The sequence below is a fragment of the Mustelus asterias genome, unplaced genomic scaffold (genome assembly GCF_964213995.1).
Source record: "Mustelus asterias unplaced genomic scaffold, sMusAst1.hap1.1 HAP1_SCAFFOLD_3143, whole genome shotgun sequence".
NCBI classification, from domain to species: Eukaryota; Metazoa; Chordata; class Chondrichthyes; order Carcharhiniformes; family Triakidae; genus Mustelus; species Mustelus asterias.
The window spans coordinates 18,925-38,638 of record NW_027593088.1 but is presented as its reverse complement, the minus strand read 5'-3'; the positions used below and the strand labels follow the sequence as shown (position 1 = coordinate 38,638).

Below are 19,714 nucleotides of genomic sequence, written 5' to 3'. Positions count from 1 at the left end.
CCACGGAGTTTGGAGATGAGTTTCGTGGGAATAATCGTGCTGAAGGCTGAGCTATAATCAATAAATAGGAGTCTGACATAGGTGTCCTTGTTATCTTAGTGTTCCATGGTTGAGTGGAGAGCCAGGACGGCTTCAGTTGGATCATAACGGAGAAGATGGGGCCCATGTCTTAACTGGTCCAAGTGCAGTGTAAAATTGTCAGGAAACACCTGGACCATCTCAGGAGTAGGGTGCCTTTGCCAGTGCAGGCCTCATTACTAGCCAAGGGACGACCACTGCCTCCGTTGAGCTATGACTGGAAGTTGATACTGACTGGAAGTTGGCCCCCTGCCTGATGAGGACATGGATTCTGCGATGGAAGCAGAAGAGACTGGCACCCCCACTGAAGTGAGGCCTCAAGAAGAACCAGCATCGGTGGCATTAGGGTGCTCCCTTCGGAATTTAAGGTCTCCAATCCGTTTCTCAGCCCTTGGTTCGGTCCTGCCTCCAAGCAATGCCAGGCTGATCACTAAGTGGCAGAAAAGACCCCCTGTGATTTTTTTTTGATTTGATATGGTGGTGCGTGTGAAGAAACAGGCTTGAGGGGGGAGGCATGTCATGATGGCCATGGAGGATTGTCAACAGATATCCCCCTGGGTCCCGTAGAATATGAGCTCCCCTATTAGGTGAGTGGAGGCTCGCTCAATAGGAAAGAAAGAGCAGTGGGGGGGGGGGGGGGGGGGGGGGTGGTGGCTGCTGTTTAAAACCACTGGCTCTACTCAGGCCAGCAATTGAAAGACCCAGGGCTGAACTGCACTCTGTAGTTGCTGAATGGCACTTCAAACACACTGTAAAGGGGGTGATTGGTGACGGAAGACTGGCCTCGGTAAGATTATGACCGGCTTCGGTAAGATTATTATAACCTCAAAATCAAACAACAATTCTCCATACAAAAGCAATCCTACAACACAAATAAAGTACGCCCATGAACAATAGGAATTCAGTGTGCCATGGACTAAAATCAACCCAACTACATAACCTCAATTGGGGACATATTGAACTGCAGCTTCCAATTAAACCACTACAGTAGGCCCCCATCATCTGGGGGTCAAATTAAATATATTCCTCTGAGCTCTGACGAAGGGTCAGCTAGACTCGAATTCTTGACTCTATTCTCTCCCCACAGACGCTGAAATTTTCCAGCATTTTCTGTTTTTGTTTCAGATTCCAGCACCCACAGTATTTTGCTTTCATTATAAATATATTCCTGGTGGATTCATCACATGATTTGTCCCCATGCTCCAACTGTTCATCCTTGTGACACATTGCCCCTGCCAATTGGAAAGAAAGACTGATATCCAATGAGCTGATGCTTGACTGTCAACCCAACACCCATTTTTTACCCCTTTTTCAATATTGTTATAACTGGTAAAGCGAAATGTTCAAAGACAATTTAAAAAACCTATCTTTGATGGCCCCTGTGATTTTTCTCCAGGGTTACACTCAGCAGTAACCAGAAGAATGATTTTTAATTCCTGGAGACTCTAGGAATTCTCGACAGTTGGTAACCGTCATTATTTCACACAACAATCCTGGAGCCATCAGGAGGTGCGCATGCGTCAACCAGCCGCTTGCTCTGATCGAGTGCGCACGCGTCATCCGCTGCTTGCTTTGATCGTGTGCGCACGCGTCAAGTGGTTGCGTGTTCTGATCGTGTGCGCACGCGTCAACCGGCTGCTTGCTCTGATCCCGTGCGCACGCGTCAAGTGGCAGCGTGTTCTGATCGTGTGCGCACGCGTCAACCGGCTGCTTGCTCTGACCCCGTGCGCACGCGTCAAGTGGCAGCGTGTTCTGATCGTGTGCGCACGCGTCAACCAGCTGCTTGCTCTGATCCCGTGCGCATCTGGGGCTCTAACCATGTGCGCATGCGTGAGTTTTGGAACGCTGCCCCCGTTGTCATGGAGTTGTCGGAGACTGGGGGCCGGGCTGGGAAAGTGAAGCGGTACTCGGTCCCCGGCCTTCCCTGGGACCGCTTCTCCGCCTGGCTCGAGTGCGTGTGTGTGGTAACGTTCGACTTGGAGCTGGGGCAAGCGATCGAGGTAAGGGTAGGCCTTGCCCTGGGAAGGTCGGTGACTGGTTGTTGGGGATGGAGGAGGGCGGTGGAAATGCTGGATAAGATGATGTGTACTATACCCCTATAAAGGTGTGGGGATACTGGTGCTGCTCATGTTTGGCCCTTTCCTCCACTAAATGCTTGGTGATCTGAAGATAGTGGACCAGGGTTCAGATGTACCCTGCTGATAACCAGCTCCACTTCACCGTGACTTCTGTCGACCTCTCTCACCGTTGCCTCCATGTTATCAGATTGCTTACTCACGCATCCAGTCCTGACTGCCACAATTTACTCCGCTTTAACATCTGCAAAGAACACTTTACTAAACAACAATTCATCCAGTTTGACTTGGGAAGACAAGCTGTTGCCTGCCGCAAGTTCTGTACACTCACCAGTTTCATTCCCCCGGTATAGTGCAGCCACACTATTGACAATTTCAGTTTCCGATTTAATCTGGGCTGTGTCTCTCTTCATATCTTCATCACAACGGCCACCCAATAACACCAATCTTCACCCCATTTCAGCCCCGCTAGACTTGACTATTTCCCATCCTCTCAAAATGTTAACAGAACCAAAACTCTGTTACCTCTGTTGTATCCCTCAAAGTCCCATTCACCCACTACCATTGTGCTCATTGAATTACATCAACTCCTGGTTCCCCCAAAGTCTTTGGTAGAAAATTATCATCCTTGTGTTCAAATTAATTCTGGACTTTGCTCTACCTTGTGCTGCAACATTTTCCAGCAGAACAACTTTCAAAGAGCTCTGCATTCTTCAAACTCTGGCCTTTTGTGCATTCTTTCATCCCACTCTTGCTGGCTGTGCATATAGCCTGCGAGGTCCCATGCTCTGTAATTCTATCCTGCTAATACTTATATCTTCCTTTTAAGACCCTTCTTAAAAGTCATCTCTTTGGACAAGCATCTCTACTAATAATTCCTTCTTTGGCTGGCTGTTTATTTTTGTTTGTTTTTCATTTCTGTGGAGGGCCTTAGGATGTTTTACTGTGTTAAGGTGCTGAATAAATGCAAGTTCTTGTTACAAAGTTCCTCCAAAAAGAGAAAAAAAAATGCCAACACTTTATACCATGAGAAAAACCAATCTGGTATGCTTGAGTTAGAGACGTTTCACTAATGGTAAGACTATGGTGCAAATCACCTATTTCACTTATTATTTATTTCTTCATTCTGCAATCTTATTTTAAAAAAAAAAGTTTTTGATTTTTAAATCTCACCCCCATTTTCGAATGTGACCATCCTCCTTCATTGATGGTTCCTCTGGTCTCCTTTCTTCATTCTGCTATTCTTGTTCAAAAACTGACCTCGTTTAGTCAGTTGTCTTTGTTAGTTTTCAGTTCAAGAATGGATATAATAAGAAACTGTAGACCAGTCAAACATCAGTTGTAGTTAAGCTCTTATAATTAAAATGAGTAAACATTTAGCATTACAAAAATGAATTAAGCCTTGTTGGCTCAGATTTGTGAAAATGAAGTTAGTTTACATATAATGGATGTGTATGAATTTTCATTCCCTTTGAAATATCTCATACAAGGTTCATAAAAATTCAATTTTTAATTAATTCACAGGATGTAGACATCACCTTTTTCTCTCTTGATCCAATCTATCTTCTTCTCTTTATTAACTCTCTTTCCGTATTTGATTTGACATTGAATTCACCTACTCTTAACTTGAAATTCTTTCTCAATCCTTGTGATGTTAATTTCAAAATACTTTGATCTAGTTGGTAGATGAGAAACACTGCCCAGTTGATTCCAGTTCCATTTGCTCAGTTTCCCTCACTGTGGGGCGGCACGGTAGCACAGTGGTTAGCACTGCTGCTTCACAGCTCCAGGGACCTGGGTTCGATTCCCGGCTTGGGTCACTGTCTGTGTGGAGTTTGTACATTCTCCTCGTGTCTGCGTGGGTTTCCTCCGGGTGCTCCGGTTTCCTCCCACAGTCTAAAGATGTGCGGGTTAGGTTGATTGGCCATGCTAAAATTATCCCTTAGTGTCCTGAGATGTGTAGGTTAGAAGGATTAGTGGGTAAAATATGTAGGGATATGGGGGTAGGGCCTGGGTGGGATTGTGGTCGGTGCAGACTTGATGGGCCGAATGGCCTCTTTCTGTACTGTAGAGTTTCTATGATTCTGTGATGTTCAGCAACTGACCACAATGTTAAAACCTAAACCTGTAACGAGAATTCTAACTAGAAGACCTGCCACAACAAATTATGGCCCAATAAAAATGTGTCAATGCCCTGCACTCCCTATCATGCAGTACTGCTATTCAGGTGATGTTGCAATTGGCATTTAAAACCTTAAAGTTAAAGTTTATTCTACCATTAGCTGAAGAATCCATTACTTAGTGTGTTTGGGCCCTGAACCAGAATCCCAAATTACATTAGGAAGCCAGACTAGACCCCAATAATGTTTCTATTTTGGCATAAATGTAAGGGTAGATGTTTCACTCCAGGAGTAATTCTGCTGACAAATTGGGGATCTTTGAGTAAAATGACTTAATTTCATTACACAGTTTAACTATAACTTTAACAAGTGAAGCAGCTTAATTATTACCCATTTGAACAATATTTAAACATGAAAAGAAACCACTCTAATTTACCACTGTTTCAGGTACAAATAAGCAATGCTCTTCTTACAGACTCAAAAACCACTTTAAATACAGTTAGCAGCCATAAATATACTTCCTATAAGGGGTGTAGTCAGCCTTGAAGCTTTCAGAGAGATTTTGCGAAGAAGGAGCTTGCAAGCCTCTGTCTTTAAACAAACCCCAGTGAGAACTCAAAAACTGTTTGCTCTCTGCTACATACTTAGCTCCTCCCATTAACTACATTATCACATGACCCTGTCAATCGATCCCACCTTTCCATTTCTTCTCAAAAACCGCAGGGATCTTTTTTTGTAAACAAGTCCATTAGCTCTCTCCTAAGTAAACACTACATGGTTAAATGAGTAATTATCCTGCTTTCTCAGCATCTGAGCGGTATTCCTCCAGACATACCGACTACTTGTAGAAAAAAACTTGAACTTTAAAACAGTGCCCTTAAACATAAAAAACAATATAGCATGGGGAATATGTGGTGCTGATTAATCAAAATGCCAGTTAAGAGTTCCATTTACCAATAGAATACAGTGCAATACTTGTAGCATGAACTTGCAACAAGTACTTGGGAACAGTATTTTCCTTAACTCTCATCTTCAACAGTACATTAAAACTTAAGTATAAAATAATAGTGTACCGGTATGGGTTCTAGATAACTTTGCAATTGCTTCTAGTTGGAATTCATATTAGGGGAACATCAGAAATTCTGGTTAGCAGATAACTTTGGTTACCAGAGTGTCGGATAACACAGTTTATTTTATGAGCAATTAAGTGGCAGTGCAGGAATGTGTTTATCAAGGTGAGAATAAAATGAAAGTGTTAAATCATTTGTAAAACGTTTTACCCTCGGTATAGCATGATTTATAGAACCACCTTTCCATCAATGTCATACCTCCAAAAATCACTGGGGTGGGGGTTTGTGGGAGCCATGATCTGGCTGGGGTAAAAAGAAAGGCTGTGGCCGCTGAGACAGTGCTGGACTGGGCATATTGAGATTTTGTTAATGGAGTGACTTTTGAAAGTTAAACAGTCCCGCCTGCTTTTAGCAGGAGCCTTGTCCGGGGCTTGATCACTATGTTAAATATCACAGCAGCTGGGGCTGGCTTGAGTTCCTTAATTTCTCTATTTCCCAAGTTTCAGAGAGTAATAATGAGGTTAGTGTGGTTGATGTCTATGTATAGATGTTTGAAGGGCATTTGATTAAAGTTCTACATAATAGCAGTGCATGGGATTAAGAAGCAGTGATAACATGGTAATAAAATTGCCAATCTTCAAGATAATGCAGTGCATCTTCCAGTTGTTCTTGGGTACATGGTATACCATAGAATCCTACAGTGCAGAAGGAGGCCATTCGGCCCATCAAGTCTGTACCGACCACAATCCCACCTAGGCCCTATACCCATAACCCCATGCATTTACCATTGCTAGTCTCCATGACACTAAGGGGCAATTTAGTGTGGCCAATCCACCTAATCCGCACATTTTTGGACTGTGGGAGGAAACCAGAACACCCGGAGGAAACCCACACAGACACGGGAGAATGTCTGTGTGGAGTTTGCACAATGACCCAAGCCGGGAATCAAACCAGGTCCCTGGCGCTGTGAGGCAACAGTGCTAACCACTGTGCCACTGTACATCTATAGATGTAATGTTTTAAAACAAAATATTTTGAGGATAGACTTACTTAATACTTTGAACATGAAATATTTATCTGTTTTATGAAAATGATCTTCAGCTGAGCTGTTTGTATTGTTTTTGGTCCTCAGCTTGTGTATCCCCATGATGTGCGACTTACAGAAAAGGAGGTAAGATATTAACGTAGTGGAATTTCCATTCACTGCATTGTACCATTGAATCCCATGTTGCTCGTCAGATAAAACTGCAACCATGATAAATTTGCTTTATAAAATGTGCATAAAATGCCCAACTACTGCTAAGCTTTCTTGATGCCTGAAAGCTGTAAAACATAGATAAGAGTTTCTTGGAAAAGGAAAAGATCGTTTGAGCCAAATACAATTCTTCCTTTCTCAGGAATCATCCTAACTTAACATTTTCAGACACATCCTTCAAATACCAGAAATAATTTTCACATTTGTTGGGGTGTTAACGTGAAATCAGTGGAAAGGAAAATCGGGTGGAGTATATAATCAATGGCTTAATCCACTACTCAGTTTAGCTTTGCTGAAATTAAGATGAAACACTCTGTAAAAGTCTAGTTGTCACTTCAACTTATTTGTACAATGCACTTCAGTGTATTTTCCCAATAAAGTAGTGGTCAGCTATTTTGCTTCTGAGTCAGAATGTTGTGGGCTGAAGGATGCCATAAGACCTGAGTATATAATCTAGGCTGGCACTTGATTGCATTATTGAGCAAGTGTTGAAACATATGTGGTGCCATCTTTTGGATGAGACTGTAACCAAGTTCCCCACTGTCAGTTCAGCTCGATGAAAAAGATCCCATTGTATTTTTATTGAAGAAGTTTAGGAAATTTTCCTGACCTGGTGTCCTGGCCAAGTATTCTCCCTTAGCCAACACCAGTAGAAGCAAATAATTGATCAGTCCTCTCAGTGCCCTGTGAGAACTTCCTGTTGGTATATTGACTGTAATTTTTTTTTTGCCTGCAAAACAACAGCAACTCATTTGCTGTGCAGCACTTTGGGATATCCTGAGGACATGAACATGTGATATTTAAAGTATTTTTACATCTCTGTAATTTCTTGGAATTCAAACTTCCTTGTCACTCAGAAATCTATAACACAGAAGGAGGCCACATCATGCATGTCACTTTTTTTTGCTAGAGTAATCCAAGCTAATCCAAATGCTTTGTTCTATTCACAGACGCTCATCTTCAAATATTTTGCCCACGTTTCCCTTAAGTGCCGTAATCTCGGCGAACACTCCTGAAGCAAAAAGCATGCTTCAAAAAGTTTTCTTAACCTAAGCCTTACATTTCTCACTGACTGTTCAACTAGAGGAAATCATTCTTTTAAAACCATTCATAATGGAAAAATCTCTGCTAAATCCCTTTGTAGCCTTCTCTGCTTTGGTGAAAATATACTTTGCATCTCAAAACCTTTACAGTAAAGTGTAGTCCAGTTTACAAAAAAAGAAATCAGGCGGGAAAGAAATGCAAAACAGACTAAGGCAAGTACATGTCCAAAAGTGCATGGAGTAATTCAAATTAGGTTGGCGAACTGCAAACACTTGTTGCCACATGGTATTATGATATAGTGACAATAATGGAAACCTGGCTCAAAACAAAGAGAGGAACGGGAATTTAATATTCCTGGCTGCAATACATTCAGGGGAAATGAGGCATAAAAAAGGAGGGAGTGGGGCAGCAATGCTCAAATATAGTGCACAGCCTTGGAAAGGCATTATGTGCTTGAGGGTTCAAATAATCTACTTGGTTAGATTACAACATAACCATTACTATTCTGCTCCTGAAATGCTTGTATCATTGATCAGCAAGTAACAGGAAGGAGATAGGAGAGCAGATCTGTTTTTTTTAAAAAATCAAAGAAAACTATGGAGTGGTAATAATGGGGATTTTAATTATTCTAATATAGGCTTGGGAAAAGAAAACTGTATAAAGGCCAAGGAGGAGTAGAAATTCCAGAAATGTGTGCAAGAGAACAAGGTTAATTTCTGTAGATCATTGGGCTCACCCAATGGGAGATGAGCAGCAGGAGCTTAAAAAATGCACTCTCAACCTGGACCAGGTTATTGCAGGTCTGGAGCTCAGGACTTGTGTTGCTGTAAGCTGCGGATGCAGCCTTTCCTTTGGGTGTTTCATAAAGCAGTGCGATACCTGAAGACTGGCCCTGGCAAGATTATTACTTAAGGCAGTCAACCCTCCTTTTCAGCTGTGACACACTATATTCACATTAGAAGTCAGCCTCGCAATTTTCACTCTGCAAATGCATGCTTTTCTTATTGCTCCCTTATAATTGGGTGCAAGGGATGAAGTAGGTGATATAGGCTGTGTTATGAAGATGCGTGGAAATTTAAGACACCCCCATTCCATTGTGTCAGGTGCTGATGACATTTCAAAATGGCGACCACTCATGCCGGTGGTTCAATTCTACACTAGGCACATAAGTTGACTCCCGTTTTTGGAACGATCTTTTGAGGCTTCAAAGGTCAACTTATATCCATACATCTATGATGGATTGAAATGAAACAACAAGGAGGCTTATGATAAATGTTAGATTCATAATATGGTACAGTATCAAACAGAATATACCGAACAGAGGAGGGTTTGACTGAGATACTAAATGAGTGCTTTGCATCAATCTTCACCAGAGAAGAGTTTACTAATAATGTCACAGTAAAGGAGGAGGTAGTACAGATATGTCACAGAATTGTTGTATTGGATAGAATAAAATAGAAAGGAGGTACTTCAAAGGTCACAGTCCTCAAAGTAGAAAAGTCACCCATGTGACCCTAGGTTGTTGATCGAATTGAGAGACTCTGGCCAAAATCTTTTAGTTTCCTTGGAAATGGGAATGATGCCAGAGATCTGGAGGACTGCAAATGTTACACTCCTACACTTATTCAGAAAGGTGTGACGGGGATAAACCTGACGATTACAGACCAGTAGATATAACATTAATAGTGAGGTCACTTTTAGTGACATTAATCTGGGGAAAAAATTTAATAGCAAATGGATGTTAAATTATGTGAGGGCTGACTAACTTGTTGCCTGAGGAGGAGACTTGTAGGAATTCCATTTACTCTCTTTCTGTCCTTATGGACAAGAAGAATTTTGTTATTCCAATTCATCCTGTTCATCATATGACATTCTTTTCATTTCCTTCTCATAGTTTGGAGATGTCTTACCATCTTACCAATCGATCAAGTGCTTTGATTTAGCTTTGAGCTGCAACCATATTGACTGTTTCTGTAGCTTTTCCTTGTCCATCGACCCTCTACAGGATATATTCTCTCCTTTATCAATGTAGCCACCCTTTTGTTTTTTCAATCTTTCCTATCTCTTAATGTACTTTATGCGTATTTTACATTCCTGTCCAGTTTGCAGCCAGATTTCTGTTAATTTTTCTAAGCCTATGTTTCCCTGCCACGTAATTGCTTCTAGTTTTGTCTGCAATTCTAAGTTTGAATCCTTCCAATCAAATTTGTGTTTTCTTCCAAAAATTGAAATAGCCATAGGTGTGACTTTCATCCTTTGCGAATGTGAACATGCTGCAAACTTTCAGGGAACTATTGGGAGAAATATGGAATATTAAAGAAATTGGAAATTAATTTTCATGTTTTTCAGGATACAGTAAATATTCCATTAATCTTAAACCTTTAGGAAGTCATTTTAATTTCATTTTGTGTAGTAGGTATGCTTAACTGTCAGGGAGACTTTCTAATCTGTTAAAACAAAGACATATTAGTTTAAAAACCTTGAGTTTAAAACTTGCCTCATTACTGTCCCAGTCACTTTCACTAACTTCAGGTTGTTTTTCCTCTCTGCTTTTGTTTTTCTTCATTTTCAGAAAACCAGCATCTGCTACCTGTCTTTTCCAGATTCCTACTCTGGTAAGAAATCTGTTCAAATGAGGCAGACTTTTTCCCTGTTGATCTTTGTAGTAAGCTGTACATGTGCACATCGTTATATTCCACCCAGAAACATCTTTAATTCTCTGCTTTTTACTGCTTATTGCTATTCTCTTTTCAAGAAGTCCTTGAATTTTTTAGTTTGGGATGAAAGCAGGAGACTATATAAATTAGTGCAAGGAGGGCTTAAAACCAGCACAAGCAAAATAGCCTCTTGGTGGTGGTTTCTGATACAATACACAATTTATGGTTAATTCAGCATCTGAGTATTTATGCTGCTGTTCTATTTTGTTACTAGGATCTCAGCATCAAAACCTCTTGAATGATTGTGCTGCTTCCATAATTGTGTTGGACTAGGAATTCAATGATATTTACGAACATACGAATTTGGAGTAGGTCATTCAGCCCCTCGAGCCAGCTCCATCTACCATTTGATAAAATTAAAGCTGATCAGATTGTGGCCGCTACTTTCCTGTCTATCCTATGATACCTTTTGGCTTCTTATTAATCAAGAATCTATTTAACTCAGCCTTAAAAGTATTCAATGACCCTGCCTCTCTGAGGAAGAGAATTTCTCAGACTAATAATCTGTCTTAAATGGCAGACCTGTTTTTTTTTTAAAGGGTATCCTGTAGTTCTAGTTGTTGCCATAAGGTAGCCTTTAGCACCTACCCGATTGTAAATAGTTAAGGTCCTAGGACTCTACTGGTTACATCTTGCCAACCCGAAAATAACCCATTTATCCCTACGCTCTGCTTCTTGTTAGCCAACCAATCCATGCTCATGTGTTACCCCTGACACCAGAGGTTCTCCACTTTTTCCAACTGTGACACCATTTTGTGCTTTGAAAATTTATGTCACCCCAGAATGAGAGACAGGTGGGGGTGGGATCTGTGAAAACGGGCGTGGTGAGATTTGTGAGAGCAAATCAGGGGGAAGAGGGACTTTTGAAAGCGAATGGGAGAGAGGGATTTGTAAGAGCAAATCAGAGGCGAACAAGCATTTGCGAGAGCGAAGGAGGAGGGATTTGCGAGAGCAAATACTGGGGGGTGGGGGAGTGATTTGTGAGAGTGAATGGGGTGGGGGTAGGCGGTGGGATTTGGGAGAGCAAATGCGGGGGGCTGTGGGGGGAGGTATTTGTGAGAGCAAATATGGGGGTTAGGGGTGGAGAGATTTGTGAGAGCAAATGAGGTGGGGTTGGGCGGTGGGATTTGTGAGAGCGAGGTGTTTAAACTGTTTTTAAAATACAACATACCATTTCATAACTTGTTTAGAGCCGGAATCAGGTTTCAAAGGTTTGTCTGTATGTCATGCCCACCAATAGGAAAAATCATGTGGACTTAAAAGGAGCTTTGGAGCTGTTAGTAGTTAGTCTGAGATCCATTGCTACCTCGGCACTTGCAACCTCAAAATCCTGTCTTGGGATCGCGACCCAAAGTTTGGGCTGCCCTGCCTTATACCATGAGTTTTTGTTTGTTTATTGTGGCAATGCCTTGTAAATCCAAATAACGACATCTGCTGGTTCCCCTTATCCACGTTGCATGTCACTGCTTCAAAGAGCTCTAATAAATTTGACACACAATTTCCCTTTCACGCAACCACATTTCCTCTGCCTGATTGTATTACTATCTAAGTGCCCTGCTATAACCTCAATAACATGCTAGCATTTCCCTATGACAGATGTTAAGCTCACTGGCCTGTAGTTCCCGGTTTTCCGTCTCCCTCCTTACTTGAATAGAGGAGTTGCATTCTCTATTTTCCAATCTGATGGAACCTTTCCAGAATCTAGGGAATTTTGAAAAATCAAAACCAAATCATGTACTATCTCAGCAGCCACTTATTTTACCTGAGGATGAAACCATCAGGACCTGGAGACTTGTCAGCCTTTAATTCTAATAATTTTCTTTGTACTTTTCCTTGGTGATTGTAACTATTTTAAGTTCTTCCCTCTCTTTCATCTCTTGATTTACAATTACTTCTGGGATGTCATTTATGTCTTCTTTAGTGAGGATAAACACAAAACGTGTTCAATACTTCCATCATTTCCTTATTTTTTATTATTACTTCCCCAGACTCTCGAGGAACAACACTCACTTTGATTACTCTTTTCCTTTTTAAGTGCCTATGGAAACTCTTAATATCGGTTTTTATATTTCTAGCTAGCTTTCTTTCATACTCTAATTCCTCCTGCCTTATTTTTTTTTAGTCATTCTCTGCTGTTTTTTTTCTATTCTATCCAATCTTCTGACCTATCCTTGTCTTCTTGGAATTGTATGCTTTTTCTTTAAATTTGATACTATCTTTAACTTCCCAAGTTAGCCACGAATAATGATTCTGCTAGATTCCATCTTTCTCACTGGAACATATCTTTGCTGAGTATTATGAAATACCTTTAAGTGTCTTCCATTGCATTTTTACAGATCTACCCTTTAACCTAATTTTCCAATTCACTTTAGTCAGGTCGGTCTTCATGCCCTTGTAATTGCCTCCAATTATCTTTAAATTACCAATCTTAGATCCACTTCTCTCTGTCAAACTGAATTTGTAATTCAATCATATTATGATCACTGCTACCTAGGGGCTCCTTTACAATGAGGTAATTCATTAATCCTGTCTCTTTGCACATTACCAGGTCTAGAAAAGCCTGCTTTCTAGTTGGCTCTAGATCATGCTTTTTGAAAACATTGCCCTGAAAACACATTATGAACCCATTTTCCAGGTTGTCTTTGCCAACTTGATTTGCCCCATTTATATGTAAATTACCCATGATTATTGCCGTACCTTTCTCACAACTTCCCATTAGTTTTTCCTGTATACCCCATCCTACAGTGTAGTTACTGCAAGGGGAATAAAAACTTCCTGCAAGTGACTTTCCACCTTTTCTTATCTCTACCAATTCTGATTCTTCATATTGATTTTTTAAAAATAGAAACCCTACAGTGCAGAAGGAGGCCATTCAGCCCATCGAGTCTGCACCGACCACCATCCCACCCAGGCCCTACCCCCACATATTTACCCGCTAATCCCTCTAACCTACGCATCAGGACTTTAAGGGGCAATTTTTAACCTGGCCAATCAACCTAACCCGCACATCTTTGGACTGTGGGAGGAAACCGGAGCACCCGGAGGAAACCCATGCAGACACGAGGAGAATGTGCAAACTCCACACAGACAGTGACCCGAGCCGTGAATCGAACCCGGGACCCTGGAGCTGTGAAGCAGCAGTGCTAACCACTGTGCTACCGTGCCGCCCTAGATCTTTAGAACTAAGATAATCTCTCATTATTGTACTAATGTCATCCTTAATTAACAGAGCTACTTCACCTATTTTTCCTAGCTTCCTATCCCTTCTAAATATCATGTATCCTTGAATATTCAGGTCCCAGCAATGTCTCTGTAATGGCTGCCAGATTATACATATTTATTTCTATTTGAGCTGACAATTCATCCATTTTGTTATGAATGTTGCATGTGGTCAGAAACAGTGTCTTTTTAATATTTTTGTAACGTCTAGTGTTATCTGCTGGTGCATTTTTATGTTTGTATGCTCTGTCTCTTCCTGTTAGGCTCTGATCGTCATTACTTATCTTGCTACCTTGCCCTCTCCTTTTATCATATCTTCCTTCAGTTAATCCCTTGCCTCTACTTTTTAGTTTAAAGCCCCCTCTACCGTCCTAGTTATACAACTTGCCAGAATACTGGTGCCAGCACAGTTCAGTTGAAGGCTGCACCAGTGGTACACCTCCCACTTTTCCCAGTACTGTTGCCAGTGCCCCATGAATTGAAACCTACTTCTCTTGCATCAGCCTTTGAACCTCCCAGTCAAATCTCTAATCTTATTTACCCGACACCAATCTGCTTGTGACTCAGGTAATATCCAGAGATGCTTACCTTTGAGGTTCTGGTTTCTAATTTAGCTCCAGCTGCTGATACTCCCTAAGCAGAACCTCTTTCCTAGTCATATCTATGTTGTTGCTACCTACATAGACCACAACAACTGGATCCTCCCCTTCCCACTACACCTCCCCAGCCCAGAACATATGTTCCAAACCCTGGCACCAGTGTATTAGATGATGACACTGAATTATGTGTGGTTTTTAAAAATCTACTGTTTTAACACCTGGAATGTACAGGCTGAAATCCTTAATAACTAAGGAAAGACCTGGAGTTCACAGGGCCAGGTTCACTCTGGCTCCCTTCCAGGGTCTTGTCCACACCTAGGTGGCACTGGAGAGGGAACAATGGGCTGTTTATCAATACGGTCAGGGCCTTGGACTTTTGGCATTGCAGAGCTTTGGTTAATTGATATGGATATATTTCTTCTTTGGCTTCTCTTACTTTCATCAATCTCATGTTCCGATTATGATACTAGCAGTGTCTCCTTGGGGAGAAAGTGCTTGTTTTTTGCTTGGGGATATGAGGGAAAAAAACTAAATGTGAGGAATAAGGAGATTAAGTGAATGAGAGATAGTTGTAAATAGTTGGACACAAGGCAGCCTAATAAACTAGGTTTCAAAATGAGTTGTAATTGCATTGACACTTAGTGACACACATGGACATTTAGTATTTTATCATCATGATTTTTAAAAAATGTTCTGATATTGCTCATGCACACTCTCTTTCCTGGATTTTGATCTTTGAAAAATTGGCCATCCTCCACTGCATTGTTCTGATTAGATCCCCCTAAGAGTTCTATACGTTGACTTCCACAGGAAAGAAGAAACAACTCAAACTTATTTAGCACCTAACTTATTCTGGGATGTTCCAAAACATTTCACAGTTAAATCACCTAATTTGCATTAAGCACTACCCCACAAACAACCAGTGAGTTAAATGAGCAGATAATCAGATTTTGGTGCTATTTAAATGTTGACTGGGACACTGCTGTTCAAAAAGTGTCAAAAGGATCCTTTGCATCCAGTCGAACAAGATTCCAGTTAGTATTCCATCTGTAAGAATGCACTGTTGGCAATGTAACACTCCCTCATTACTGCAGTGAGGAGTTAGCCTGGATGTGCTCTTATGCTCAAGTCTTGAGCTCAGACCTGAATTCACAACCTTCTGACTCAAAGGTGAATTTGCTTCCACTGAGCCAAAAGTCCAGTCACCCACGTTCTGCCCCACCCAAAGGTGGCTCCCTGTTTCCACACATTATATTTAAAGGTCTTGTTCTTGTTTTCAACTCTTTATTTTATTAGTGTCACCATTTTTTCTGTAAATTCATCAAGGCTATCCCCTCCTGCACCCTTCAGTCCTCAGACATTGGCCTTTTGTGTACCCCCATCCCATCACTTCACCCTGTAATTGGCAGCAAAACTGGAGCTCTTTGCTGTGGAATGTCTGGGGATACTTGCATAAATTTTGCTTCTAAGGTTCAATGTCTATTTTCCATTGTATTTCAAATTTTCAGGCGCTTTTATCAAATGGGTGTCATATGAATGCAAGCTGTTTTTGTTGTTGCTGCAGGCTGCCTTGGAGACACACAGTTCAGTTTTCGAATTCGGCAGACAGCAGGGCACAAGCTATCCATGAATGGAGATGAAGAGAAATACAATCGAGATGCTCCAGTTGTTCTTCAGGTGTGTTTCAGAGTTAACCCTACATAAATTTAATGCTTTATTTTTTTCAATTTATCAACAACTAAAAACATAAAATTTCCTATCAGCCTGTCAAAATAAATGTGAAAGCATGTACTGACACAGTTCAGAATGATCCTGCACTAAACTACCAGTTCGAGTGCAGAAACATTGTTTATAACGTAGTATGTGAAACCCAGACCTTTAAATTATTTCTCAAAATTCAACAACAGCTTTGAGGCGGCTACTTATTACATCTACTTATTATGCATCATTATTTATTATGCACCTTTCTCCTATCTTCCTTCCACCTGCCTTGACAAATATAAATGCTAGTTTGTTCTTTCTAGTTAATCCAATTCTAATTTGCCTACCTTTTTTTTACATAGTCAATTTTTTTTCAAGAATTGTTATGTATTTTCTTCTGAATCTCTCATATCTTTGCTCCTTCCTATTTCTGTATTCTGTAACTTAATCCTTCATTACAACTACATCTCTCACCTGGAACTTATCATTCTTCTGAATTTGGCCCTTACTCCTTTGGCCCCACGTTTGGTTGTTGTACCTTCAACTACCTTGGCCATATCCTTTGGAATTCTGTCCCTAATACTCTACCTCACACTCTTTTAGAACCCTCCTTTGACTGAACTTTTGATTACCTCCTATTATCTCCTTTGACTTAATGTTTATTTTTCTCATGACTCCTGTATGAAGTGCTTTAGGATGTTTTGCTACATAAAAGCTACTACATAAATGGAAATCATTTGTAATAGTGTTCCACCTTTTAGCAACGTTCTAGGTAGAAATAATTTCTCTAAAAGTTCTCTCCTAAATACTACCTTTGATATTTTGATGGTAATCTTAAATGTATGCTCTAATTTATGGACTCGCTCATCAACGGCAATAGATTTTCCTTATTTACCTTATCAAAACACCTCATAATTTTAAACACCTAGAACAATAGAAATTTACAGCATGCAGGGGATCATTCAGCCCATTGAGCCTGTGCTATCTGTTTGCTAGAATAATCCAAAATTTAACCCCTGTGCTTGATGCATTCTCTCTAGTATCATATGTACCTCTGCTACAAGTATCTCTCCAATTCTTCCTTAAAAACTACAGTGGGGTTTGTAACTTCGTTGCAGTGTTAATGTAAGCCTACTTGTGACTAATAAATAAACTTTATCTTTTCCTTCTGATGAAACATTCCATCATCCTCTCCAACACTGCCGTAAGAAGACATTTCTCCCATCCCTTTTCCTCATTGTTTTGAAAGCAGCAATGATCTTTAATTGGTCCTTATCCTTTTTTTAACGGTTGAGTTATTAGGTGCTTATAAAATCCTTTACCATTTCTCTTTTATATTATCCATCTTCTATATTTAGCTTTTTTTTGGTTAATCCTGGATTAAATTCATTTCTTAGGTGTGCAAAAGCTGGGAGAATTTACTAAATGGAATGGCTTGCCAAGCAGATTGGCAACAGGAATTTGGTCAGAGTGGGAACCCTGTGCAGGATGATAGGTGCCAAGAACTGTAGGAGTGGCTCAAACTAGGAGCTAGGCATACAGGAAATGTGACTGCATATGGGAAATGGAAAGAGTAGAATGTAGTAGTCATTGGGGGATTTGTACAAACAAGTGTTTTTGTAATAGCTAATTGTGGTTCCTGAATGTTATAATGCCTCCTTGATGCTAGAGTAATGGATATCACCAAACAGGAAACAAAACAATTAGAGGTGGTTACCCATGTTGGATCCAACAATGTAGGTAGAACAAATGCTGTGGTCCTTGGGCAGAGTTTCAGAAGCTATGAAAAAGGTTTAAAAAAAAATCAGGATTACCCCCACTGTCATCACTAGTAAATGTAGAAGCAAGCAGATTGTGCAGGTAAATGTGTGGTTGTAGAAATGTTGCAGGATGGAGGGTGTCAGATTTTTAGGACATTGTGACCAGTTATGGGGTAAAGGGCACCTGTACAAAATGAAAGTGTTGACCTTGAACAGAGGCAGATCCAATGTTATTATTGGGAGGTTAAATGATGTCATTGAGGAGGGTTTGAAATAATTTTGCAGAGGTAGGGAATGAAACCACAAAATAGCAGAAAGGAGCAGCAGTGCGACCAGAGGACAGAGATGTAGGCAGCAATAAAAATAGAAATTTCCCAAAAATCTCAGGGAGCAGATTGAGGAAAGTAGCAAAAATAATGAAGGAGGAATTAAATTGTATGGACATTGATGTTAGTTGTGTAACTAACTAGGTTGGTGATCTGTAGGCACAGATTGTAACATGGGATTGTGATGTGGTTTTAATATTAGGGATATTGCTTAAATAAGGGAGGAATCAGTTTTTAAAATATTAATGTTCCCAAGTAGTCAGGAACAATAGCGAATAGAAAGAGGAAATGGATGTGATCGTACTGATTAAAGATATTGAAGTTCTAACTAGAAAAGGCATACTAGATATTTTTAGGGTTGAATCTAATTGGGTTCAGCTAAGGAATTGAGAAGGAGCTGAGAGGTTTTTATTAACATTGAGATCCTAACAGTGAGAAGGGGATAGATGAGCAAATTTCGAAGGCAGCTAACAAAAATAGAGAAGTAATATTAGGAGACCTTTACTGTATTTACCCTAACATTAGTTGGGAAAAATATGGTGCCAAGGTCGGAAAAAGAGATTAGTTTCTGATATGTGTACAGGAAAACATTCTTGATCAGTGCATCTCCAGGCCAACCAGGAAGCCACCAGTAATAAAAACAGGAAGTGCTGGGAATACTTAGCAGTTCTGACAGATCTGTAGGGAAAGAAAAACAGACTTAGTGTTTCAGGTTGATGACCTTTCATCAGGACAGTGAAGGAAACGGTGTTGGACCTGGTTCTGGGAAATGAAGTAGGATAAATGTTGCAGTAGGAAATCATCTAATAGTGACCACATCATAATTCAGTTTGAAATAATTATGGCAAGAGACCAGAAAATATCAAAGCTAAAATAAGTAACTCGAGAATGGTTAATTTCAGCAACTTAACAAGGGACTTAGCAGCCTACATTGGAAAAGATGATTCTGTGATAAAGCAGTAATAAAACAATGGAAGGCATTCAGGGAACAGAGTTCTGTTTTATCTCACCAGATCTGTCAGAGTATTCCTAGCACTTTCTGTTTTTATGACTAGGCATGTTCTGGGATGGTAGAGGAAATAAAAGATAAATAAAACCAAAAACACAGGCTTATGACGATTGTCCAGAGCAAGATTCCGTTAATAATCAGGAAGATTCTGGAAAACAAGAAGGAAGTCAAAATATTAACATGGGAGGGAGGCAATGACAAGTTATGCAGGCAACACTAATTTGAACCTAAAATATTTACTGTACATGTATAAAGTGTAAATGGTTAGCTAAGAAAGAAGTTGGACCTATTAAGGACCCAAAGAAAAGTCTTCATATAGAAACAGAGGACATGGTTCAAGTATTAAATAAGTACAGGTACTTTCATCTGTCTTCACATAGGAAGTAAATTATGTGAACACTACACTAAAAGAGGAGAGGAAAGTTATGAACAGGATAATAATTGATAGAGAAAGTGCAATAATAGATTAGCATTACTATAAGTTGATAAGTCACCTTATCTGTGGAGTTAATGCATCCTAGGTTGATAGGTAGATAAGCTGCAGAGCTGGGCTGAGAGGTGGCAAATGGAGTTTAATGCGGAAAAGTGTGAGGTGATTCACTTTGGAAGGAGTAACAGGAATACAGAGTACTGGGCTAATGGTAAGATACTTGGTAGCGTGGATGAACAGAGGGATCTGGGTGTCCATGTGCATAGATCCCTGAAATTTGGCACCCAGGTTGATAGGGTTGTTAAGAAGGC

At 40.4% G+C, this 19,714-nt stretch overlaps 1 protein-coding gene across 1 annotated transcript in view; it reads left to right on the top strand.

Annotated features, from left to right (window-relative positions):
- The first annotated feature begins 648 nt into the window (after positions 1 to 648).
- LOC144490314 (protein DENND6B-like) overlaps positions 649 to 19,714 on the top strand; it is a 36,455-nt gene continuing 17,389 nt past the window's right edge. The window contains exons 1-5 of the mRNA XM_078208079.1: positions 649 to 665; positions 1,625 to 2,078; positions 6,476 to 6,514; positions 10,215 to 10,257; positions 15,742 to 15,854. Coding sequence (XP_078064205.1) covers positions 649 to 665; positions 1,625 to 2,078; positions 6,476 to 6,514; positions 10,215 to 10,257; positions 15,742 to 15,854 — 666 coding nt within the window. The remainder of the gene's footprint in view (positions 666 to 1,624; positions 2,079 to 6,475; positions 6,515 to 10,214; positions 10,258 to 15,741; positions 15,855 to 19,714) is intronic.